At 41.6% G+C, this 20,167-nt stretch overlaps 1 protein-coding gene across 1 annotated transcript in view; it reads right to left on the reverse strand.

The window, feature by feature from the left end:
* Nucleotides 1–3,430: 3,430 nt before the first annotated feature.
* The window catches only part of ACBD3 (acyl-CoA binding domain containing 3), a 22,340-nt gene continuing 5,603 nt past the window's right edge, over nucleotides 3,431–20,167 (reverse strand). Inside the window, exons 2-8 of the mRNA XM_009994819.1 lie at nucleotides 15,202–15,343; nucleotides 12,758–12,898; nucleotides 11,850–12,008; nucleotides 10,802–10,976; nucleotides 6,559–6,751; nucleotides 5,297–5,581; nucleotides 3,431–4,130 (exon numbers count right to left, since the gene is read on the reverse strand). Coding sequence (XP_009993121.1) covers nucleotides 3,919–4,130; nucleotides 5,297–5,581; nucleotides 6,559–6,751; nucleotides 10,802–10,976; nucleotides 11,850–12,008; nucleotides 12,758–12,898; nucleotides 15,202–15,343 — 1,307 coding nt within the window. The 3' untranslated portion in view covers nucleotides 3,431–3,918. The remainder of the gene's footprint in view (nucleotides 4,131–5,296; nucleotides 5,582–6,558; nucleotides 6,752–10,801; nucleotides 10,977–11,849; nucleotides 12,009–12,757; nucleotides 12,899–15,201; nucleotides 15,344–20,167) is intronic.

The following is a 20,167-nucleotide window of genomic DNA, read 5'->3' on the forward strand; positions in this document are numbered from 1 at the left end:
GCTGGGGGGGAAAGCTGAAAGCTCCTGCCACTGAGTTTGCTCTGCAAATGAACTAACAGCTGGAGCTGGGCTTATTGGAACTGTGTTTCTAGAAGGAGGTACAATGGGGGTGGGTGGGTAGGGGAATCAGAGCAGAAGTAGCAGTTTGCAAGAGAGAACACGTAATTTTCACAAATTCCAGATGTACATGCATTTGGCTGGGCTCTTGCTCTAGCTGGCATCTTTAAGCAGCACCACGGGTATGGAAAATGCTGGCCCCCTCCCTGTGGTGCGTAACTGAGGCAGCCAAAGGTGGCAGGGGAACTCAAAGAAGAGCAGGAGCTATTGGATCTGAACCCAGAGACGAGGAAGAGGAATCAAACTGCCTATGTAGCAGGGGATAGAAGAGAATGGGGATGATAGGATGTGGTGCTACAAAGAGAATGCCATGTTGTCAGACATGTCAGCAGCCTTCACATTGTTATTTTAGATGAATAAGGCTAACAACTGCCCTGAGCTGTTATTCAGGCTGGAGAAGTGGCTAGTGCTCAGGTGAAGGATGGCTACTTTGCTGCTTTGTACTTCACCAGGTCTGTGCAGCCTAATTTGACATTTTCTAAAGCAACTGCATAAATAGGAGGAGGTTAAATGGCTGAACTACCCCTTAGACCTCTTTTGACATTAGACAACCAATTTTTATGACCCTGCCCATTACAGCTACCTCAAAGGTTGCATCCAGCTGCTCTAAATCACAGCATTGAGCCTGTGATTTACAAAGCCTGGTACAAGGCAAAAAGGAAAGGCAAGGATAATTTCACAGAGCAGCCAAGTGGCTTAATGAGCAAGTTGTTTCACTTGCACTGCTTATCCTTCTGGAACAGCAGAGTCAAGGAAGATCTTGTATCTCCCACACAACTACCTTGAAAGAAGTTGCACAAGCAACATCTACATTGATGCTGCTTCTCAAAACAATGTAATTTCTAACAATAGTTTGTCCCTCAGATTATTTAGCTTTTACCAAAGAATGGGGATATGTGGAATCAAGCTTTGTCAACCTGTTTACATTGCATCACCTAGATTTACTGCCAGTGACTCATTTAGAAAGTATTTATGATAACTCTCTTGTGGAGAGTCAGCCATGATGAATACAGTGCTTCACTTTTAATTGGAGAAAGGGGAATTTGTACATGCATGAGACAAGTAAAATAAGACCAGTTGGAGTAGGCTTGCTGCTGTAATTACTTGGGCTTTCAATGCACTTGTATATTTCATGTGTAACTAGTTTGTAGCATACCCAGACTATATGGCACATTGAATTTCTCAGCATCTTGCTTCTAGAAGTGCAGCACTTTTGTTCCCACAGAAAAGACTTCTGCTCCCTAGATGAGAGTGGGAAGCACCAGCTTGAGAGGCTGCTGCCTAGGGGTACTGATGGGGCCAACAGGACCTGGAACACAGATCAAACTAGTGCAAAACCCACTTCTGGCCTCAGCTACAGAATAAGATACATACTAGTAGCAGCAAAGGGTCATTCTGGCCAACATAAACCTTAGCATAAGTTGTCTTTTTGCTTCTAAGTTCTTGCTTTTCTTCTTGTTCAGTCTAAACCATGTGTGGTTTTGCCAGTCTCTTGCTGTTTGTGCCAAGGGCTTTTCAGGACAACACAGCCAGCCCCTCCTGCCCCTTGGGGTTGAATTAATTAAGCCTCAGGGGGAAAAGGCAGGCACTTTGCTCCTAGACAGAAAATAGCTTAAAAGTTTTAGCTGCCCACATGCAACCCTTTCTACTACCCTTTCTACAACCAAAATGATTATGCTGCTGAAGCTGGGCTCTTCTAATACTGACAGATGGCCTCAACCAGAGAGCTAGTGAGTTTTCATGCAGAGCCTTTGGCCTGAGTGATCTGGCTGGCAAATCCACAGCATTAGCCTGGTACTGAGTTTTTAAAAATGTGAGGGAAGATGACAAGCTTATCTTAACTGAATAGTCATACACAGCAATGCCAAGGTTTCCAAATTAATAAAAAGTCAACAGCGTTACAGATAAATGTATTTTAATTAGGATTAAATACTATCTCAAAGTATCTTGAAATTGCACTTATACTGTACTAATCAACAGCCAGAGGCAATAAAAAAAGTCTGAAAACGTAAGTTCTAACATCCAACACATGACAGTAAGTGCTGCCAATTAAAGCAACAAACACCGCTCCCAATAATAGATACTCTTAGAGGAAAAAGTTGTAACATTTTTTGTATGGACAAAAAAATTTAAATTGAAGACCAGAAGGAATATATTAGTGCCTGCCTCTTTAAAAGTGGTGGGTTTTTTTAGGTTTTTGTGGGGTTTTTGTTTGATTATTATTTTTTTTTACATTAAATACAGTTTTCTTTAAAAGCAAGGTACTTCCTAAAGTCATGGTGTATATACTGTATGTACACAAGAGCAGAACATTGTACAGTACTTTTGATAAAGCAGCACTAACTAGCTATAAGCTGGTATGGTGTTGCTGAACCAAACGCAAGATGACAAGTTTAATACTCTAGAAGTTATCTCCATGGTTAGTATGAGAAAAGTAAAATATAATGTATGTACAGATTATTTCAAACAAATCCCCCCAACTCAACATCACTTGTCATGGAACTGTACACACTGCAGCTAATCAATTGAAGTCCTACTGCAAGAACTGGTCTGACAGAGCCGAAGTAACTGTTCTCTTTCAGTTAACAAAGTGCATTACCCATGCAGAGAGCACTTACACAAGTCACCATTGCAACACATCACCCCGAGGGTGCAGGGCTCCAAGGAGAGCAGATTCTTACTGCAGCCTCAAGTCAAGTAGCCTGCATTTTTCCACTATGCAAAATATGAAGTGCTCCAACTAAACCATATGCAATTAACATTAAATCTACATTATTAATATCTGTATGTCCACTCTGGCTTTCTGTGGACTGTTACAGATCAAAGCAGTTTGCACCCATGTAACACCAGTTCAGACTAATATGGACTGGCAGTGATTTCCATCATTAGTGCAACATTAACTCCTTTACTTCAAAGTGACTTAATGTTCTTCAGATGCACAACGTGCTTATTCAGGTTTTACAAACACAAACCAAAACGTTGCACAAAAAAACTGTTTCCAGGTTTGTATATTTTTTCTTAAACTCTACCCCATTAAAAACCCTTCAAATGTAACAACAGCTAGTGCCCTGGTTCAAAGTAAATTGTCTCAAAAAATGACCTTTATTCTAGGGTTAGCAGTGGGGCAGAGATTAAGGTTATTCTTTTTACGTATACTTTTAATCATAATTCAATTTAGATCTTCAGAAGAGGTTATTTGCTGTACTTTCAGAATGCTGTTTGTCCTTGTCTTAGCTACTATGCTGGTTTAATGAACTGAATGTTTCTTCCTTGATGAGGACAGAGGCGAGACAACTTGTTTCTAAACTGCATCAACTTAAAGTTTCAAGTTTTAATGGCGTAAAAATCTGACATTCAATTACAGTTGAGAGAAACTTGCTACACAGCAAACTGCATCCAAATTTACCAGTTAATGATGTGATCTTTAAATTAACTGTTAACAAGTTATTCGAAGCATCCAGACCTGGAAACATCAGATCACCCAGTCAGTGAGCCAGCAACTCCCTCCCCCTTTTTCATGAAGCTTTAACAAATGCAACTGATGTGACCTTAGTACTGGAGCTGGTTAACTTCCACTGGTTAACTCCAATACCAAAAAGAGCTAGGGAGATCCTGTGTTAAGCCCAATGCAATATGCATTAGTGTCATGGAGCAGGAAGATCCCAGTGTCTACTTGTTAAAATTCACACGAACCATACAGATACAGAGAGGATAAAACATAGACTCAAAAGGATCCATTATGCTTGAAGAAAATTCCAAATAAAATGACATCTTCTGCACAGCCCAGCCTCAGACACACCTTTATCTAGTGTAATAAACTCTGTAGTAAACTGTTTTTGACCTCCATAGGGAGTAGGAGTTGTCAAATTTAAGAAGATAAACTCCTCTCCCTGGGTACTGGTGGCTGCCAGCATACACTTCTTCATGACAGTCTCGTCTGTACACAGGCACTATTTCATCTAGCTGAGGCTTGTTGGCATTCTTTTTGGCTTTTTCTTCACTGCTAGTATTTTCTGCAAGGTAAAAAAAAAAAAAAAAAAAAAAAAGTCAGCTAACGTGGGTGAATACTTCACAAGATAAGGTCAGACTGATCTGAAGCGGACAAGGCACTCCTTGTTAGTTTAGAAAAGCCAAGCTCTAATTTTCATTAGGACACTACCTCACATTGAGTGCTACTCATCTAACACACTTAATACACTGAGTACTTAGTATCAGTTTCTATGGCAGAACATTTCCTTCTAAGTAAATCATGTGCTCATTTTCAAACCCTTTTTTTCTGATGGCATGCTATACTTTGCCATAGGTAAGTGACCTATGTCCTGGTCACTATCAGAAACTGCTCTTTCAAGCAGTTTTGCTGAAGTCAAGGAAATTTCCTCCCTAGAAAGATTTCATGAACAACAGGGCAGGATTTTAAGCTTTTCAGTGTGCAGATCCCCTATGCTTCCATTCTGACACGAGTTTCATCTACCTTACTGAATAGCTGAATAACGTGGGTGAATACTTCACAAGATAAGGTCAGACTGATCTGAAGCGGACAAGGCACTCCTTGTTAGTTTAGAAAAGCCAAGCTCTAATTTTCATTAGGACACTACCTCACATTGAGTGCTACTCATCTAACACACTTAATACACTGAGTACTTAGTATCAGTTTCTATGGCAGAACATTTCCTTCTAAGTAAATCATGTGCTCATTTTCAAACCCTTTTTTTCTGATGGCATGCTATACTTTGCCATAGGTAAGTGACCTATGTCCTGGTCACTATCAGAAACTGCTCTTTCAAGCAGTTTTGCTGAAGTCAAGGAAATTTCCTCCCTAGAAAGATTTCATGAACAACAGGGCAGGATTTTAAGCTTTTCAGTGTGCAGATCCCCTATGCTTCCATTCTGACACGAGTTTCATCTACCTTACTGAATAGCTGAACTGGGTAAGAGGGCACACTGAGGAGTAAGTAACACTTATTAAAAGGATTTCCTCACCCTCAACTGCTTTAACCTGTCTGAATAAACAAGGTGACTGAAGTTACTTTCAGAATTGTACTTCCTATTGAAAATTGAAGCCAAGATTCCACCTACTGGGAATGTGGGGGAACTAGGAGATGACACAAAACAATCACTTGAGTTTTACCCCAGGGCAAGCTCTGCAGGACTGACAGTTTATACAAATAAGCATCCTTACCTTCTTCTTCATCCTCATCATCACTGGATTCACTGACATGCACACTGACTGCAGTATTAGGGGAATCTGTCCATTCAAAATACACCCCAAAACCAATGTCATAATTGTCTGTCGCAAACTCCCAAAAGAGGTAAGACCCCTCTTCGTGAGTTGGTACTCTAACTGTAACCACTTCTCCTCGGCCCACTGTGATCACAGAGTCTGCATCCTGCCGGATTTTCTCCTTGAAGTCTTTTATCTGAGGTCGAGTCCACATCGATGGGGCAGCTATCAATGGAACAGAATCTGGAGAGGGGGGGAGGAAACACTCCAGTTAAGCTCTGTTTCAGTTATTTATGCTACACAATTAAGTGTGCCCTAGGAGTACCTGAGGACCATAAACACCGGAGTTGCTTCCAGGTAATTTTTTTTAACTGAAGAAATGTATTTTCACAGGTGAAACTTGCATGAAATGTAGCGCACACTTATATCCTCTCAGTTCACTCATCTGCCACATTTAAGATAGACACAAATACACATGCACTGCTACAGGAAATGGGGTTACATTGCACAGAACCCTTCACTGAAAGGATATTTTAATGTGACAGAAACAGAGGTTGTGGATTGTCAAGTATTTACTAAAATATAACTCAACGCCTCATTATGCAGACATCGATTGTGTTAGTGTTGGCTCCATTCTGGTATCCAAGCAAGTCTTTTGAGGACTACTGGTTGTGGATTAAAGAGGTAACACCCAGGAATACCAGCGAGGAGAGAGCTGCCTAGGAGGCTAATTTTTGTGCTCCTAGAAGCTGTCTGAGGACAGTGCAAAACTGTGTTCCAGACTGCACATAGGACAGGACTAGGCCACAGGTAGAGCAGCAGAGAGAGCAAGAAGGATTTGGCTTTATGGTAAGCTGCAAGGCTAAAGCACTCAGTTTTAACCCGAGTTCAAATAAGATTGAACATACTTCTGCACAGAACAGCTTTCTGCTAGAACTTTTATGCTCCTTTCCTTCAAGTCAAAAGTGAAAGGAAGTTCTGGATCCCACCCACTATGCCTGAAATGCTTTTGCTGCCTCCTCTTTCACTTCTCCTAAAGCTGAGTTCTACTTGTGCAGTATTGTTCTCCCTTGTGAGAAACTGGACCCAGGTATCAAACCTGGCTCTTTCATAGCCCATTGAAGGCAAGCAACAAGCCACAGTAACAATACTTAAGATAGCTAAATCCTAAGAAAGGCATTCATTATTTATTTTTAATTAAGGAATCTAGTTAGTCCTACCTTTTGGTCCATTCTCCAGTGCTTCTTCCAAAGCCTCTGTATCCAGCTCTTTTTCAGGGCTGTCTGCATGTGTACTGGCCTGCCCATTAATAGATAGGGTGTCCCCTGGGGCAGATGCATTCACCTTTGATGCAGTAGTTAGAGGTGTCCCTGTTGCTGCCACAACTGCCTCCTGCTGTTTTTGTAAGGCTGCCTAAAATGACAGAAATCAAGTCAAGTAAAACTCAAACTTCTCAAGGTATCTCCCTCTTCCGGCAGAAGGTATAGAGATACTTCAAATAAAAAATATCTCCCTCTGCACTCCACAAGGAGGCTTTACATGAAAGACCAGAAGCAGTACAGTGAGAATTACATGTATTTAGTATCAGCAGAAGTGAAGTCACTTTATTCTAGGCTGGTGGATACAACCTGGACAAAAAGATCAAGCTTACAAGTTAATTAGAGCACACACAATAAACTCTTGTTCTTAACTACAGAAGTTCTGCGTTTCAGTAATTCCTGTAACATTTCTCTCAAAATTGGAAGTGATTACTTGTTTCTTGGTTTTTACCAGTGGGCTGAAAGGGTTCTTGCTTGAGCTAATTCAGGTCTAAAAAAGAGGTGGAAGTATCTAAGGTCTATCAAGTACTTGTCAGTTTGTGAGCTAACTTGTTCAATAGTATTTTTTATTAAATCCACAAAATTTATAATTTTCTGAGCAAAGAATTAAATACACCTAAAATGAGATTATACGAGGTAACAACCATCCTTTTGGATTTAAGCAGGATGCGTTACCCCTTTACCTTCAAGGCACATTTCCCTGCCCTAGTTATTAGTACTGGGGGACTACACAAGCTTTTCTGTTGGGACAGGGAAAAGTTATTATTGACAGTACAATTTTAAAAGAATAACCTAATGAACAAATTATTTTGAAAAATCAATGGAAGATGGGTATTCTGAAGATGTATGAATACATTATAGTCAAACATCAGTTAGATTTCAGACTTGGAAAACTGTAAAAATGCTGCTCTTTTTACTAGAGCAGTTCTATGCACTGAAACAATCAATGTAAAGTAGTGAGGGCTTTTCTAGAAAACTATTACGTACAGCCTTTCTAAAATTGATTGTATCACAAGCTAATCTGTAAGCAACGGTGACAGAACAGCACTTTTGAACTGCTCCAATAGATCCCAAGTTGGCTGAGTTACAGGCATTTGAAAGAAAAGTATACCTCAGAAGTGTTATCTGAGTCTTCAGGAAAGTTTGAACTAGACTTATATCATTTTAGCTTTGCTGCACACTTGTTTTTCATCCTTTCCTCTACAAGAGTTGTCCAAGTAGAGATTTGAAAGATAACCTTCATAGTCTGGCAGACTTATTATTTTGTAAGCCACTATAAAGGAAATTATATTTTCCCCAGAGGACATTACTCTTCTGTACATAGAAAGCAGACAGCCATGATTGAAAGGAGCAGTGCTGACAGCACTGAAGAAAATTGGTCACATCTCTGACACCTCAGTCTCAAGTGAGTAGTACCAACTACAGAAGACATCAAGGACAAGACTGAAAAGGCTATAGCTTTTGCTTACCACTACAACACCAAAGCATTGGTACCAAGGGGTCACTAAGCTTCAAGAGTAACAATAAGAGGACAGGAAGCTTCTGACTCTCCTGTACTACTTCAGCTTCACAGAATCATGGTTAGGCTTGGAAGGGACCTTTAAAGATCACCTAGTCCAACCTGCCTGCTGTGGGCAGGGACATCTTTCACTAGATCAGGCTGCTCAAAGCCCCATCCAACCTCGCCTTGAACACTTACAGGGAGGGGACACCCACAACTTCCCTGGGCAACTTGATTCTGTGTCTGACGACCCTCATTGTACAACAATTTATCCCTTTTGTCCAATCTAAACCTACACTGTCTCAGATTAAAACCAGTGTCCCTTCTTCTATTGCTACAGGCCCTGCTAAAAAGCTTGTCCCCATCTTTCTTAAAAGCACTCTTTAAGTATTGAAAGGCTGCAATAAGGACTCCCTGGAGCCTTCTGCGGGCTGAACAACACAACCTCAACTCTCTTAGCCCTCCTCTGGACCTGATCTAACAGACTATCTTGGTTTGGGCCTGAAACGACAACAAAGAAGCAGCCCTGTGGCCACTCACTCAGCTGCCCCCACACACACACACTCTGGGATGGGGAGGACAAAGGCCAAAGAGAAGCTCATGGGTCGAGACAAAGGACAAGGAGGGCTCTTCATCAATTCAGGTCCTGGGCAAAGGACAGGGGATGGGGTTTAGAGTCAGTTCACAGGCTGGTGGTTCCTGCTGCTCCTTCCTCCTCAGGAAGAAGGATTCCTTACAGTCCTTCCCTGCTTTCCCAGGTCCCTTCTTCCCATGGGAGAGTCCTCCACGAACCTCTCCTTCATGAGTCCTTCCCACGAGGTCCGGAGCTCCTCCAGCCTGGGCTTCCCAAAGAGTCACGGGCTGCTTTGGGAACAGTCACCTCCCCTGGTGCCAGAATCTTCCAAAGCTGCATAATCCGAGTTCAGTGGCCGCAAAATCCAAGTCCACTGGCCAAGTTCACCCCTCCTGGCACCTTAGGGAATGTTCCACCATGTTCCTCCATGAGTGCAGGGGGACAGCTGCCATCTCACCATGGGTTGCAGGGAAACTTCTACTTGGGCACCTTCTTCCCCTTCCTCACTAACCATAAGGATGCACTGCCTGTTAACATAAGGATGTTCACTTCAGCACTGCCTGTCATCTCTCCAGCACAGCTCTTCTTCCTTGAACTGCTCGATCTGCTCAGGTGTTATCTCAGTTTCTTCGTATGTTAATCATAGAGGTGCATCTATTGTCCCTCTAATGGCTCCTTGACTGGTTTTGTACCAGGGGTAGCTTCTCAGCTTCTTACTGGAGCCACCCCTGGGGCCCTTCCCCCACTACCAAAAATATCAAGAAACCAGCACACAGGTCCCATGTCTTTCTTGTACTGGGGATCCCAGAGCTGCATATAGTACTCCAGGTGGGGTCTCACGAGACCAGAATAGAGAGGGACAATCAACTCCCTTCCTCAACCTGTGGACCACACTTCTTTTTAAGGAGCCCAGGACTCCCTTGGCAGCTCATAGCCAGATTTTCACCCATCAGTATCCCCACGTCCATCTCTGCAGGGCTGTCCTCAATCCATTCATCACCCAGTTTGTACTGATATTGGGGACTGTCCTGATCTAGGTGCAGGACTTTGCACTTGGCCTTGTTGAACTTAATGAGTTTCACATGGCTCCCTTCCTTGGAAGAAAAGATCCCCTCTTTGCTTAGTGGATCAGCCTCATCTTAATACAAATGACTTAACAGGAAATCAGTTACTGAATTTTAAGTCTTTAGCTCAAGAACAATGGACCTCAGGCTGGCAGCTATATGCCATAAGACTAAGGTCCTGCCCAGAGAGGTCACACAGGCCTAGAGCCTGAAGTCTGACTTACATCTGTTTATGACAGTTACAGATGGCCATCCCTGGACTTTAAAATAGCTTGAGATGTGAATACAGCACATTTGCCAGAGATGCAAGATTCCCCTAAACAGCAAAGTAGCCTTTCAAGCCCAGGCACAAAACATTTGCAACGTAGCAATATACTACTGCCACCAACTGCTGCCATAAATATGAAAGTCTGTCCTGCCTCCCAGATCACAAGCAGTCTATTGCAGGCAAGCAATTTAATTAGATTCTGATGTCAGACAACAGGTGCAAAAGGAGACAGAAGTCAGAGGTGCTCAAGTTGGCAGGGAGGAGCAATCTCAGAACCAGTAGTGATGTGACAGGGCTGCATGCACGTTCCAACTGGAAACACAAAGCTAACCAAAGCCTGCTGCTATGCAAAGACCCTCTGGTGAGATACCTACATGGAAAGTCAACTTGAATAAGATTTGTTCATGCTCAGATGCACTAGTGTACATTCTCATTAAATTGCACCCACAACAGATGCTGCAGCACAGTGCTTCACATTTGGTTTCCAAGAACAATATTGAACCAAGTAATTAGTGAAGGCTGCTTAGAATTTTCTTAACTAACAGCTGCTTCAGAACACCTCTCAAAAAGATTAAATAAAATGGCTTTGTTGTTTGAATCTGAAACAGTGTTAGTCACTAGGAGACTATCTCTCCTTGTAGCAATAACTATTTCAAGGAGATGCCAGCAGATAAGTTAACATCTCCTAGAGACAGTCTGGGACACAAAATCTAAGTTTCTCAGCTGGTTGGACATACCTGTTGCTGTGCAAGCTGGACTTGATACAACTGCTGCATGTACTGTTGATAATGCTGCTCTTGAAGCTGTCGAATTAGGATCTGCTGCTGCTCATAGTTGCCTGGATACTGCTGGGCTGCATACTGCTGGAACTGAATGGCAGTTTGGGAGTTCAGTGCTGCCATTATCTGTTGCCTAGATTGGTGGGAGGAGAGTATGAAGATTACAAGCAACTGAGGGTATTGGGGAAAGCCTTGTACTTCAGTGATTAAAGTGGCCTTGAAGAGAGTTAATTAAATTCATGTGAAAATCAATTAAAACAAATCTGCATAATAGAGTAGAGCCCAGAGGTAATGTAAATGTGAATTTTGCCTAAAAATATGCTGTGAATATAAAGAAGGGAACAGCAATTTCTACCCAATGATTGAAAACACAAAGTGCTAAAAAAGCCAAGAGCTCTAACATAGTTCTCAATCTGTAGTCTGATAAGGAGGTAGTGCTAGAAAAATACGACCGAGCAAGCAAGGGGGGAAAAAAAAACCACATTTGGTTCCTCCATAAAACATGCAGAAACCATCTTTCTAGCAGCCCTTCTACAAATATTGTTAAGAAAAGATCTGCTGTGGTGCAGCTCAGCAACGCTTTCTGATAAATCTAAGAACACACCACATCACTATCTCAATTTCCCAGGACAGTACACAAACATGAAAAGCATGACTGACTGCAGCCTAACACTTCCTGGTAGACACTTAACTCTGCTCAGCTGAGTGCAGCATTCATCATTTAAGAAGCAGAGCCACAGGTTTTCAAGAAGTTAAGCCTTCTCTTTAAACAAAGCTTCTCTGGCACTTTCATCTGTGAAGGCTGCATACAGTAGTAACATGTTAGGATAATTATTCCCTGCAAACTGTGTCCCTTTTAACTAAAGATGCAAATGTCACTGCTAGACTTGAGTACGCTGAACTTCAGGTATTAAATTCTAGCACAATTATTTAAAAAGTTAGATAGAATTGTCCCAAGTGCAAGGCAGTTATTTCCTTTGAAGTGTTACTTGTGTCAGGTACTCACTTCTGTTGTTCCATTCGAAGTCGTTCCTCCTCTATTCTCCTTCTCTCTTCTTCTTCTCTTCTTAGTCTTTCCTCTTCTTCTCGCCTACGTTTTTCTTCTTCTTTTTGTAAACGCTCACGCTCCTCCTCTTCACGCCGCCTTCGTTCTTCCTCTTCTCTTCTGCAACATCCACTCAATAAGCTATTTCAGCATTCCTACAATCCTAGGGCGAGTAATTTTCCACATGCAATAACCTGCCTTTTGCCTGCCCAATAAGGCTTTTTGTTTGGTATCAACTCCTCCCATTTCAATTTGACTGGAGAAGTGTTTTATTGGACAGAAGAAGAAAACATACGACTGTTTAGTTTACCAGCACTGTGCAGTATGATATGCTTAAATTCTGTATTATCATTTTATATTAATTCTAACCTATTTCTAGACTATTCTTAGTAGACAGCAGTAGCATAAGGAAACCTTAAAAACATCTTCCAAGTTTTTACATATGTTTAATAATTACATTGATAATATAGTTTAACAGTAACATGATACATAAATAACAGTAGAAGATAGCCTTTGTCAAGTTGCTAACCCATACCAATTTAAAGCATACAAGTTTAAAGCACCTGACAATTTCCTGTTATGTACACATTTAGTCCACAGACCTATTGGGGCAGATATGTATTTCTTAAACAGATGACAGCATCAGCAAAATTTTAAAAACTCCTTATATTCTAAGTGTCCACAATGGAAACAACCACTCTTTATTGGCAAAGTAAAAAGGCTTAAGATGATAAAATGATAGAACAGACACCTAAACTTGAAGCATTTCTCTTCTCAAGATGACTTCAATCTAAGCTAGCTATGACACTGTCCACAGGTCAAGAGTTATACACTCAATATATTCCAACACCAAAGAACTCAAACATTACCTTTTCTTTTCTTGTTCTTCTTTCTCTATCTTGTGGGAAGTCACATATGTTGAAAATAAGTGGCAGCACCTATTCAGGAGCTTAACAAATTCTGTCATTGCTTTTTGCTTTGACATGTTTCCAAGGGCAGCCCATTCCTTCCTGAGAGAGAAAAATCAGCTGAAATAAAAGACAACTCAACTCTTTTCAAGTCTGTAGTGAAGTCTGATAACACCGAGAAGAAAAAAAAAAAAAGTTGGGAGACCAGGGACTAACCTATCATATGGAGTTTCAGAGAACCAACTTTTTCTCAAAGACAGACCTTAAACCTGTAGGTTTCTGTGCTCTTCTGCCTGCACCATTTGGGCAAAAAGCAGTGCACTGGCTCCAGCTCTGAGAAGCCTGAGCTTCTTTGCACACTGCCTTCACAACTACAAATAACAAACGAGAACTGCCACCTGAACTGCAAGAATGCAAAAGCAGACACCAGGAAAAGGAAGATCTGCCTACTGTAGGAAAAGAGCAGATTTGAGACCACCTGAAAAACCCAGAAGTGCAGAAGCCCATGGGACCTTACAAAATCCACCTGTGGTTCCTAAGGGAGTTGGTAGATGAAGTAGCAACACCACTTTCCATCCTATTTGAAAAGTCATGCCAGTTTCCACTGACTGGAAAAAGGGAAAGAAGACCCAGAACTGTAGGTCAGTCAGTCTCACCTCTATGCTCTGCAAGAGCATGCAGCAGATCCTCCTGAAGGCTCTGCTCAGGTGCATGAAAAATGCAAAAGTGGTTGGTGGCAATCAACATGGCTTTACCAAGGGTAAATCATGCCTGACAAATTTGGTGGCCTTTTATGATGGGAGTCACAGCATCAGTGGACAAAGGAAGAGTAACTGATGCCATCTACCTGGACTTGTGCAAAGCCTTCAACACTGTCCTGCATGACATTCTGGTCTCAAAATTAAAAGAATATGGATTTGGTGGATGGACCACTCAGTGGATAAGGAATCGGCTGAATGGTTGCACTCAGAGAGTGGTGACCAGCAGCTCAATGTGCAGATGGGGAACAGTGACACGTGTCATTCCTCAGGGGTCAGTACTGGGACGTTTAACATCTTCATCAGCAACATGGAGAGTGGGACTGAGTGCACCCTCAGCAAGTTTGCTGATGACACCAATCTGTGTGGTGTGGTTGACATGCTGGAGGGGAGTCCATCCAGAGGGACCTTGACAGGCTGGAGAGGTGGGCCAGTGCCAACCTCATGAAGTTTAACCAGGTCCTGCACCTGGATTGGTGCAACTCCAGGCATAAATACAGGCTAGGGGGAGAATGGATTGAGAACAGCTTTGAAGAGAAGGATCTGGGGGTGCTGGCTGATGAGAAGCTCAACATGAGCCAGCAATGGGCACTTGCAGCCTAGAAAGCCAAATAGATCTTGGGCTGCATCAAAAGAAGTGTGGCCAGGAGGGCGAGGGAGATTCTGCCCTTCTTCGCACTCATGAGACCCCACACGGAGTATTGTGTCCAATTCTGGAGCCCACAACACAGAAAGGATATAGAGCTCTTGAAGAAAGTAGAGAGGAGGGCCATAAAGATGATAAGGCTGGAGCACCTCTCCTATGGAGACAGGCTGAGAAAGTTGAGGCTGTTCAGCCTGGAGAAGACTCCAAGGAGACTTTATAGTAGCCTTCCAGTGCCAGAAAGGGCTGTAGAAAAACTGGGAACAGACTTTTCACAAGGAACAAGGGGTAATGGTTTTAAACTGAAAGAGGGTAGATTTAGTTTAGACATTGGGAGGAAATTTTTTACTGTGAGGGTGGTGAGACACTGAAACAGGTTGCCAAGGGAAGCTGTGGATGCCCTCTCCTTGGAAGCGTTCAAGGCCAGGCTGGATGGGTCTTTGAGCAACCTGGTCTAGTGGGAGGTGTCCTAGCCCGTGCAGGGGGGTTGGAACTAGATGATCTTTAAGGTCCCTTCCAACTCTAGCCATTCTATGAAGCAATAAAAGAGACATGCCTGAGACTGTCAGATCTCATTAAAATTTACTCATTTTGAAAGCATCAGGTATCTGATTTCAGAAGTATACTTGGTATTAACAAAAGCTATGGTGAATGCTGTTAAAACTAGCAATAAGCTTGGCCTATTTTAAATCTAGTGTAGAGTTAGGATGAAACACAAACGTGCACACTAATGCAGAACTAACTAAGTCTTATACTGCTAGGAGGAATTGGGCACTAGGCACAGCAGCTTTTCCTAATGTTACTTAAAAACCCAAATAATCTTCTCATAGCTCATTTACTCTCAATTTCTAAAATGTATTTGAAGAGGCCACTCACTTTCCACTACCATAAACACACACTGACACAACCCACATACTTTTATTCTTATTACAGAAATTGGATGATGCTTTCTTCAGACAGAAAAAAAGCAGAGTTAAGACCAACAAGAACACCAGCCTTTTTACCTCCTATCATTCCCCAGCACATCAAAGAATCCAACTTCAGGGCAAGTGTCAGGGTTGTAAGGTCCCAGCAGAACCTGCTTGTGCAGTGCCACAAGTTTGAGTTTTTCTTCGTATGTTGGATGAAAGGCTTTGCCATCTTTTTCTGCAGAAGAAAATAAAATTTCACTGTTGTCATTATGCACACAGCAAAGAGTATTGTATATAACCACTATGATGAGTTTTCCATAAAAAAAAAGAACTAAGAAAGTCAGATCAGGTTAGACATATTAATTCAGTTCTATTCAAATAAAATAAAGGTTTGTTCAGAAGAAACACATTCAACTTCAGATGCTGAAACTTAATTATGAATTATGAAGTGTTTTTCCTCATACCACCTAGAGTGAATCTTAGGTAGTAAGTTATCATATAAACATTTACATTAATTAGTTGAAAGTCATTCTGTATGGATCTACCACAGAATCACAGAATCCTAGGGGTTGGAATGGACCTTGAAAGATCACTTAGAGCACATCACACAGGAACACATCCAGGTGGGTTTTGAATGTCTCCAGTAAAGGAGACTCCACAACCCCTCTGGGCAGCCTGTTCCAGTGCTCTGTCACTCTCACAGTAAATAAGTTTTTTCTATATCTCTGAAATATTTAAAATCCTTAACTTGACTTCAAACATGTTTGCAAAGTCTACTATAGTGTGGACAGGAAGGATTTTCCACAAAGGTGTGACATTAACTTTATAGATTACTCTCCTTTCATGCTCTTCACATTGATGAAAGCACAATAAACCAGGTTTAAGGCAAGGAAAACCACACAGCAAAAAACAGAATGAAGGGAAATTTCTCCTTGAGACAACTTGATGGCTGCACTTTTCCAAGGCAGCCAGAATAACTCCTCATAGAGAAGTTTTAGAGGTGACTCTGTTGCACCAACACTCTGGCCCCAAGATTCAGGAAACATAAGCCTGAACATAATCAGAATCTACCAACACCTTCTGAAACAGTCCCACTTAGATCCTGCCAAGCATTTTCTGGTAAGAAGATACTTATATTGATTTGAAAGTATATATAAAATTAGTCAGCTAGGACTCCGCACACAAACTGTCATAGCAAATCAAAGAAACAGGTATTGCTATATGTAATTACACTGCCATTAAGAAGGGATCTTTTTCTTAAGCAGGAAAACAAATAAATAGGCATCATCTCCTTATGGAAGGGCTGAAATGAGGAAGCAATTATCAGATGTAAGCATCAGACATTGCACATGACTGTATTGCTAATGACTCTCCACATAGTCAGGAATCACAGGCAGAGCCACCACTAGTTTCCAGGTCTCTTTACAGTAAAGGTCACTTTGGAGCAGGTTGCTTACAGTCCCAAACTGAACAAGTTGAATCCACACCCCAATTTTAGGACTGATATTTGCATATTGCAAAGTTGCTCATCTGATGCTTGTGAACAGTTATTAACAGGAAAAGAAACAAATCTAAGAACAGAAGAGGGGGAAAAAATATACCTTTACTATGGCCTATTGAGAAATACAGAGCAAATACTTCTGAAAATTAGAGACAACTCCAGAGGACAAGTGTTTGCAGGTCACAGCAAGAAGCTGTATTTTTTTATAGACTATGTTCAAACATGCTACTGGACTTACTCAGTTAAGACATCACAAGGAACCATTACACACATGTAATTAATTTTTAAGCCAGAATGAAAAAAATAGTAAGGTAAATATTTAATCACTTTTATCCATTTCTACAGGCCCTCTCTACTCTCCCAGAATCTCACATACTTGCTCTTTTGGTAGTGTCACACAACTTTACAGCAAATTATCTTTTCCACCTTCAAAAAACAAAAGCCTTTGACCATAAAAATACCTACTTACAAATATGATAGGCTGGAGAAGAGGGGGATGTAAGGACTGAAACAGTCCCTGCTCAGTGATACCCAGTGAAAGGACAAGAGCTAGCAGACAAACTGAAATACAGGAAATTCCACTTTTTTTTTCTGTACTGCAGCAGGTTAGCCAGAGAGGTTTTGAAGTATCCATTCTTAGAAGATACTCAAAACGGGATCTAAATAGAGAGGGCTGAACTTGACAACCCCTAGAGGTCCCTTCTCACCCCAATAAGTCCATGATCCTTAAGAGATGCAAATCAGCATGTCCTGGTAAGCTCTCTCCTTGAATCTCAGGCCTCCTGCTCCAAAGCCATCCAAGGAGCCCTTTAGCTTTTCCTCAATATTTCACATTTATCTCAGAATTCACTTACTGGAGAGCAAGCACTTCCATTAGATTCACTAATCAGCACACACTCAATACTCAATATCTTGGGGCAGCATTGCTTAAAAGCAAGTCAATTGCCAAGAGTACTACACTGAAATTTTGCCAGACTTCTGAGCACAGTATGCTTTTCAAAGGGGTCCCTATGGCACAGCCTACCTTGCACACCCTGTACACCTACAGTTGTCTGCCAAAAACCACAGCTCTGTGCTGTACTAGACTGCTACCCAAGCCAGCTATCATCAGTATCTGAACTCACTCCTGAGGGAGTAAAGGGAAACAAAGCATTCCTTCCCATGCTATACACAGTACACCTGCATTTTCACAGAACCTAAGTCAGACCTCAACCCCTAACTATTGAGAGAAGCAAAAATCTGCATTTATGAAGAATGGTGACCCAAGGGAAGAACAAACAAGCTAAATAAAAAGAGGAAAACAGATAGATGAGAAACAGATGGGACAAGCATTCAATGACTTATATATAATGCAGATTGATTATGAGCAAACTCTCAGCAAAGTATTTGGAGCTAGTCAAGAGGGTGAGGCTATAAAATAGCCATTTTTCAGATTAATTCTTCAGCATGAACCACACTGTATAATTAACCCAAGGATTCAGAATGGTTGCTGTTGAACTGAATCAAAGTACAGGAAGCCATCTACAGAGTCAAATATGCCAAAAAAAGAGCATTAGCAAGTCCAGGCAAGTAGAAATGCCATATTTATTCAAGCATCTGTGAACATACTGTTTAAGTAGGTACTACCCAGACATGTAACACAGCTGTCAGGAAGCTGAAGAACATCAAAGAGCTCTAGGAAACACACTGAGAAATCCAAAGGATGTGCACAGCAGTAGTACAGAAACTCTACAACCCTTCCCATGCCACTGGTATGCATAACCCAGCAGGGCCAGATAAAGGCTCAGCTGTCTTACAAAAGATTAGACTTCTTTCCTGACCATACTTAAAACCATCAGTCACCTGAAGTGGCAATTTCTCAAGTCAACTAAATGTTACACATAAGCAGTGGCCACTAACAGATCAAACTCAAGTAGTGCTTAAGGGGATGGTTACATGAGCAAGGTAGGCTATGGAACTATGATGCTTTGGACATACTGCTGTAAGGGCCCATATATATGTACACACACACACATATTATTTATCACTGATACCGTGAAGTAGTTCCCCCAGAAAATAGAAAGACTGGCTCCCACTTACTGCAAGCTCAGGCCTCACTGATGCCATGAAACCACAACACCCCATTACTGTGCTGTCACCCTGGAAGGGAAATTCCTGCACACTAAAACATAGGCTCTCTTACTACCCCTCTCCCTGACAGTGTCTTGCTTTGCTTAGATGCCTTCAAGGGGTCTCAGTTTTGCAGGCAAGTCAAATACTCCAGAAAACCAATACTTTGAACACCCATGACCCTCCTTTGCACTACAGGTAATTAACCACTTGGTTGAAGACCACTGTTTGAGTTGGTATGCAAACACAACAGAAAGACAAAGCTGTAACTAGTAATGAAAAGCTGATAATGGAGGCTTCTGTCACTAGGTAGCACTGTACCATTAACACTAATAGAACAGCAAATTCAGACTGAAGGGAGTTTAAGAAACATACTAAAGAGACTACATGCATTTTTTTCATGTTAAGAAATATGGCACAACATGCTGCAGTTTCCACTCCAACACCTACTACACTTGCTCTAAATGCTCAACTGCCACAGGATAGTATCCAGTTGAGTCACCTAGAAGAAGCTAGACAAGAATTTGTGAAGAGCAATTTTTCACCTCACAGCTTAAAAGCGGAAGTCATGTATGTTAATGCTATTCATTTGCAAAGTTTTAATGAGCAAGCCCAAAGCCAAGAAGCACAAGAATTGAACTGCTGCCTGCAGATCCCAGTACACACTCTTACACTCATAGTTCTTCCCCCCTAAAGATGTTCTGCATCAACAGAAGAGCTGCCAACTGGTCCTTCCAAATAAGCATGATCAAAGCTCAACTTCACATAAAACGCAGTTATAAGTGTTTTCATACTCTTGAAACAAAAGCCTACTTAACTTATACATCACAATCAGGCCATCAAATAAGCCCTCAAAAAAAAAAAGTCAAACAATTAATATGGATTGATATATTACTGAGGTTGAAAATGCATTCTTGTTAGGGTAAGAGGAAATAACTCGAAGAAGTCAAACAAAATTAGAGTACTTAACATACCAGGAGAGCTTTTAGATAGCAAAATTATATGGTTTGCATACTGTCTATTCAGATGTGCTATACTGCAGATCACTTTAAGCAGTGCATGCTTACATCAGGGACTGTCATATACTGAAGGCTGGGTGCAATGGTATTTCAAAGACAGGAAGTGGAAAACCATAAAGCCAGGCTGATACTGGAAGAGCTATGCAAGCCACCCCCTCCTACTGCAGGACACAGCTGATACCTTCAACAAGTTACCTTCACCAGCACAGCTCATAGCAGCTCAACAAGCAAAGTAAGCTGTCAGAGACACTTCTACTCTGCCAGCTGCCCCAGGGCACACAATTAGACAGTCCAAGAAACGAAGAAACGTACCCATTTCAGTAACAAACTGTGTTCTCCTCTGTACATCAGATCCAGCACAACAGAGCAGCTTCTTAATGGCAATCAAAATACTGGTTTACCTGAACTAGGCTCGACAGAGCAGGAAGGG

Source organism: Chaetura pelagica, unplaced genomic scaffold (assembly GCF_000747805.2).
Source record: "Chaetura pelagica isolate M959 unplaced genomic scaffold, ChaPel_1.0 scaffold2, whole genome shotgun sequence".
In the NCBI taxonomy this organism is placed as follows: Eukaryota; Metazoa; Chordata; class Aves; order Apodiformes; family Apodidae; genus Chaetura; species Chaetura pelagica.